The sequence below is a fragment of the Corvus brachyrhynchos genome, unplaced genomic scaffold, assembly GCF_000691975.1.
Source record: "Corvus brachyrhynchos isolate BGI_N302 unplaced genomic scaffold, ASM69197v1 scaffold12, whole genome shotgun sequence".
Lineage (NCBI taxonomy): Eukaryota > Metazoa > Chordata > Aves > Passeriformes > Corvidae > Corvus > Corvus brachyrhynchos.
Genome location: NW_008237885.1, coordinates 531,857 through 538,435, shown reverse-complemented (window position 1 = coordinate 538,435; position 6,579 = coordinate 531,857). Strand labels below are relative to the sequence as shown.

Here is a 6,579-nt window from a genome sequence, read left to right as displayed (position 1 = left end):
CAAAACACAACCAAATGATACACTGCAAATTTGGCCTTTAACAAGCTCTCAAATTTGATGTACAGTAAAAAAAATAGGGAGCATGGCAGTGATTAGATAAACCAATGCTGTGAACAAGTAAATCAACACTATGACCAACAACTGTCAAACAGATAATAATTATCAGTTCCTTCTGCAACATGCTGTGGTCAAAGCTGTTATCTCAAACCCTTCAAGCCTGACACTGGGTGCCAAAACAGGACTGTTGTGATTTAACTTCACCCAGCTGCTCACTCACTCCTCTGCAGCAGGATAGTGGACAGAATCAGAAGGGTAAAAGTGAGAACATTTGTGGGTCCAGATACAGTTTAATATGTAAAAAAACAAACAAAAAAAAACAACCAAGAAAAATAAATTATGCAAAACACCCTCAATTGCTTGCCAGCAGCTGACCAATGCCCAGCCAGTCCCTGAGCAAGTGCTGCTCAGGCAAACTTTCTCTGCAGTTTTTATTGCTGCGCATGACACCATATGATGCCGGACATCCCTGTGGTCAGTTGGGGTCAGCTGTCCTGGCAGTGTCTCCTCCCAGCTCCTTGTGCATCCCCAACCTGCTCCCTGGTTGGGTTAAGAGAGGTAGAAAAGGTCTGGACTCTGCAAGCTCAGCAACAGCTAAAACATCCCCAAGTTATCAACACCGTTTGCAGCACAAATCAAAACCACAGCCCCATACCAGCTACTGTGAAGAAAATAAACTCTAATCCAAAACCCGCAGAGATCCCAAGTCTTTATAAATAAATTAGCCCATATTGGATACTTAATTTATGTGTTACAGAAGTAACAACAGAGAAGGGAAGCTGGTACAGAAGGAATTATTCAGGAGGGAAATGCCCACATTTACTATCTTAGCATATATAAAGCCAAAACAGCAGAGGGTGTGTTCCCTCATATAAATGTATCACATGAGATTACGCCTACAGACACTTTGTTTATAGAATTGAATATGTGTTAATCATTAATGATTTAACCCTGTGTAAACCTACAGCAATGTTTTGTCAACTACAGTTTGCTGTTTTTCATAGGCCAAGTTTCAGCAAAACAGTTACACATGTATTTGATGTGCCTGTATATACACACACAGGGACACAGATAAATATTCAATTCTGAATACATACTACATTTATAGGTTAGTTATCAGATACGCCTTCATCCAATTGAGGTCTCTGTGCCAAAGGGAAACTGTCAGTTCCGTTCCCAGAAAAAATGAGGCAACTGAAAGAAGCCATCGTGATGTACACAATGTCTACTAATACATGGATACAGAAGTCTTCCCAAATGGCAAAACAGCTTTAGGATATATTCTCCCAATAATGAAATACATTTTGAGGTAGGTGTTCCTACACCCATTTTCACAGATGAGCAAAAGTGTGAAGCATTTAGAGCCGAGGAGAAGAAAAGGGTCTGCCTCTTACAGCATTACCAGCTCATTGTCTCGAAGTGTATGATTTTTTTCCTCTTCAGGTAAAAGTATTTTAAACGACCAGAAATTTTGCTTCAGAAACATAATTAGAAAAAGCAGAGTATATCCAGCATTTCCCTGCCAGGATGAGCTGCTTTAGAAAAAACCTTTGATGAGTAATGGCAACATATGTGTTTCATGCTATGCTACAGAAAATGACAGTAAACCGCATGTCACAAGGAAAAGATCATTTCTACTGCCATGTGATGAAAAGTTTTGAAGACCTCCTAATATTAACTGTTCTAGTGAATAACAACCTGTAGTTACAGTAACATGGTACTTGAGCCAAATGTGAGTGACTCGAAAGTGATGTCTTAACTAATGGTTTAATTCCCTTTATTGACAGGGAATATGAAATAAGCCCTACAAGTGTCTGCATCTCATCTCATATGCAGGACGCCAAATGCCTTTTTTTATCAAGTTCTCATTTTTCCCAAATGTCAGGGATAAATCTAAACAAAAAAACGCAGCACACAGTGAGAAAAGTAACTACCTTTTTCCTTTTAATATAGATGTAGTACAGAATGTTTAATTACAGCAGGACAGTGCTTCCAGTTAAATAAAATTAAAAACCTTTATTTCCCCCAAATATAAAATTACTAAATTAATGTCTTAAAAGAATAAGAATATGGAAAAAGCTTTAAATTATACCACCATTTACCACAGTAACCATGATTACCAATTACATACTCCATTGCTTTGGCAAAAAAGGTTTTTCTTTTAATAACTGCATATAAACCTAACATAGCAAAGACTGTATACATCTTTATATTGCACTTATTTATATACAGGCATAAATGAACTGTAAAGTCTGCATATACTTGGAATGAGCAAATTTTCAAAATAAACTGAAAGCAGAATGATAAGAGCTGGTATGAATATTAAAAAAATGCTTAGAAATGTAATACATTTATGTACAGACTGTATGGACTGTATTAACAAACAATATGTACATAACAATTTACTACTATTGATATTTTAGTGTAACTCAGTGTTCATTAATACAGACCTTTGGTTGGATTTAGTTGTTTAGTAAGATCTAAGCTCGCATACCTCCAAAATGCAACAAGGTATAAAATAAAGCACAACAATTTGCCAAATGGTACAAAAACTACTATTGTCAGTTCCATTAAACCCCAAAAACTAGTGCCTCTGTCTAGCCCCAAAATAGTTCTTGTACTTGGAATCTCTATGTGCCATACACAAAAAGAACACCTGAATGTTACATATCTGCAAAATTACATCCCACAACACTTTTTTTGTAATGTGCAATTCATTTTAATAATACTTTCTAATGAAAAACAGAAGCTAACTTCAACTTTATAATTTTCCAACACGCACTTCTGCAATGACATTGTGAACACCTTTAAATTTTACCAGCAAGGTTAAAAAATATATATGTGTGCCTCCCTTACTCTAAAAGACTATTATTACCAGTAACTGCTACTTGCTAAGTGTGCTCAGACATTCGCATGAACTACGCAGTTTGCACGTGCCCAACATTTAGCTTCAAGGTCATCCTGAGTTTTCACACAATGAAGCAAATCCACAAACTTTAAAAGAAACAAACATACTTCCCTTTACAAAACAATCATGCAACTGAAGAAGAACTGGGCATCCCATGAACTGTTGTGCTTGTCGGTGTTCCACTTATGGCGTTGAAAATGTGTAGCGAGTTGGGCATGACACTGGCCTTTTCTTCCACCGGAGTAATCTTAAAGGGAAAGACATGTATTTACCAAAATGTTACAAAATGACACAGGCACGTCTAAAACAAATAACCAATTTCATGGTGTGTTGCTTGTCAACTCAACCTCCCAGTACTTTTTCAACTGCACAAAACTTTTGATGACGGTTACTCTTTTCAGCCACCTTCTCCTAGATTTAGAAGTTACTTCCCCAATATCAGTCTCCTAACTTAGATATTACACTGTCCTCTGTAGAGGACAGCTGGACAGTTTCTCTCATTCCTCCTGTTAACTTTCAAAAGGAGTTTCATAGTGACAACAAGCTCACTTTTTGCCTTTTTTGGTTTTCCTTGTTTGACTTAGATGTATGATTTGAGCATTTCTTACAAAAAGCTATCGAAGCACTGAAAAGACTTTGTTCTTACCAGCTATAAGCAAATATATGCTAAAATTAAAAATACCATAAAAAAAGGAATTATATAAAGATTAGACAAACTAAGAGAACTGAAGTAGAGAAAACTAATTACCATCCCATCTGATCATATTGGCAAGCAGCAGAGGAGAAAAAAAGAAAAATCTGTTAAGGTTCTTTTATGCATTTTTAAAATTACAAATTTTTTGCAGTTGTTAAGACTTTGCAGTGTTACATTACAGCTAATAGTTTATTCAGTGACGCAAAGCTCTTTTTTCCCAAAACAGCAATAGGCAGACACATAAAGGTGTGAAGACCTTCATGTTTCTAAGCCTTTAGGGAAGTTATCAGTCTAATTGAAAAAAAAAACCCCAAAGCAAAAAAAAGCAATACCACCACCAACATTGCATGTTTTAATTATGTACAACTAATTACATTTCTATAAAAAGAACACAGTGGTAGGCTAATAGTACATATTACTGCAGTCAGTGCTGTACTTTCATATTCCGTTCACAGTATCTTATGGATATAATTTTTTTGTCTAAATGCAAACCAAGAGAAGAAGGTGCAATGTAATTTACTCCTGATGTTGCAGGACATGCTTTTTCTTATCACCAATCTTTGGAAACTCACATACTTCAGCATTTTTTAAACATCTAAATCTTGCACTAAGCTCAAAGTATTTTTTCTTGTGCACAAATTTTCATTATATTCCTTTACTTTTTCCTGTGCCAGGGGAATGCTAATCTTGCATATATCATTATATTCTTTGACCCAAACACTTGCCTTTCCTTTCTAAAGGGGTATTCTCTATAGCTGTCTAATTCTCTCATGTACCTTGTTCATCTCAATCAGCTTTCCAGTCAGTTATCCCCCATTCTAAACCCTCCTCTGTTTATCAATAAATCACATAGAAATATAATCAAACTGTCCCACTTTTGTTAGCTAAGCAAACTCTTTTTCTGTTCCACAAATCTTTCAAAACTGTTTTCTTCTACTACTGTTTTTTATTAAAATACCACATCCAACCACATAATTCTGGAAAAATTGTATCACTTCCTGTAAACTTTGGTTCACAACGTTCTCTACTGATGGTGCTAAAAGAGAGTTAGTTTTGTCATAAGCTCCTCTCTGTGACAGGATATCAAAACAGAAGAAGGAAAATAAAGCCAATGTGCTTCATCATAGTTATATCATATCACAGAGCTACTCAGAACACAGTACCTGAAAAACCACATCAGGAAATAATGGAAAGCAACAAAGCGTGTGAAGTGAACTTTCAACAAGTGGCATTTTTGAATAGAAAAAAGTTGCCATAAAAGTTTTGGATACCATCCAAGCAAGGGTAGAATAAAGGCAAATCTCTCTTAAGAATTATGAGCCATTCTCTGGTTCTGGAAAAAAGTTATACAAGTAACAGTGGATGAAAGGAGCCTGAAGTGATGAATACAATGAATAAAAATGTCAAGAAGGCAGGGATCGAGCACCAAACTTCAGCTCTTCCTGTCCTCCTGGAAATAATATCTTTGCCTTTGAAGTCAGAAGACAATTCTACTACGGAACCCAGATGCAAGGGTTGAGTGGTACACCTCACTCCACAAAAATTCTGGTTTTCCTTCCCCCATATTTCTACCTCATCAGTATTGGACTTCCCTCAAGAAAATAGACTGGAATACCTCTTGAAAGATGCTTAATTCTTTGTTGCAAAAGCAATTATTTATACCTCCAAAATCAAACAAGAAAGGGCTAAGCTTGCAGATCATATTTCTTTATTTCATTACATTTGTTTTGTCTTTATTGTTGTCTTCCTTGCCTAAGAAAAACCAGGCTGGTGCCATGAAAATACACAAACAAAAAAAACTGAAGGACCACAGTTTCGTGACAGACTTATAATCTGATAGAAAGAAAAAAAAGAAACAATCCTTTGTGTAAAGCATTACATACATTTTCCCTATTGTTTTCACATTACAGTTACATTCTGAATGATGGTATGTATAACTTAATTTCAGCACATACTTGTTCATGCATTATTTCAGAAAGCTCTTTTGCCATTTCTCTGTAGTTGGCCTTCATTTCTTCTTGATATTCCAACTGATCTTCCTTTATCAGTCGTTCATTTATACCCAGAGCATGCCCACAGGCTTCAACAAATTGCCTGATTTAGAGAAAATAAGGAAGTTCTCAAACAGAAACCCAAAAGATTGATTTAAAATGTTAGCTTAAAGTATGTTTTTAATGAATCAGAACACTTTAAATGTTAGAAGTTTCAAAAATAATTTTTATGAGTCTCGGAAAAAAGGTCCATTTTTATCTTCCCTCTCCCCCATCCCCAAGAAATCCCAAACCCTCCACACCATACCTAAAAACCTCCTTTAGTAGCTTTACTTTATTGTCTGGATATCTTTTGGTGTTAGTGTCATCTAAGAAAGCTCTTGCATATGCTAATGGACCAGCATTAACCTAAAAAGAACAAGATAAAAAAAATAGTCAGGTATCTGACATAATATCTTAGCAATAACAGGTGCTACAGGTGTCTATTGGATTTGATTTTTTTAATAAGAATACATTGATTTAAAAAAAGCTGGACTTACAAAACACGAAAACTGCTAGAGTTGGAACATAAGAGCAGGAGTTATGAGTTATGAGCAGGAGTTCCAGTGCTATAAACCCGTCCTGGCACAAAGAAACCACTTCGGTGACGTTGCAAGGTAACTGCAGATACTTCCAATCTGTCATCTTGGTTTATGAAATTAGGGTGGCAAAATGAGCTAAACCTACTACTGTTTGGTCTGCTTATTTATTGAAAACAGTTTTCCAAGCTGAGAATTCTGCAACAATCTGCAGAAGTTTAATTGTGCTCTTATGGCAGCTACAGGAGAAGTGAATTCAGTGACTTCTGACTCATCCTTACTCTTCCTCCATATTATCAATATGAGCCTCTCCCTTCTCACCCCAAATACTAGCTTGACAACTTGCTGATT

At 36.0% G+C, this 6,579-nt stretch overlaps 1 protein-coding gene across 11 annotated transcripts in view; it reads right to left on the bottom strand.

The window, feature by feature from the left end:
- Positions 1–1,978: 1,978 nt before the first annotated feature.
- DOCK9 (dedicator of cytokinesis 9) overlaps positions 1,979–6,579 on the bottom strand; it is a 112,917-nt gene continuing 108,316 nt past the window's right edge. For all 11 annotated transcript variants that reach the window (XM_017732606.1, XM_017732609.1, XM_017732611.1 and 8 more), the window contains 3 exons: positions 5,958–6,058; positions 5,615–5,753; positions 1,979–3,212 (listed from right to left, as the gene is read on the bottom strand). In XM_017732606.1, coding sequence (XP_017588095.1) covers positions 3,090–3,212; positions 5,615–5,753; positions 5,958–6,058 — 363 coding nt within the window. In that variant the 3' untranslated portion in view covers positions 1,979–3,089. The remainder of the gene's footprint in view (positions 3,213–5,614; positions 5,754–5,957; positions 6,059–6,579) is intronic.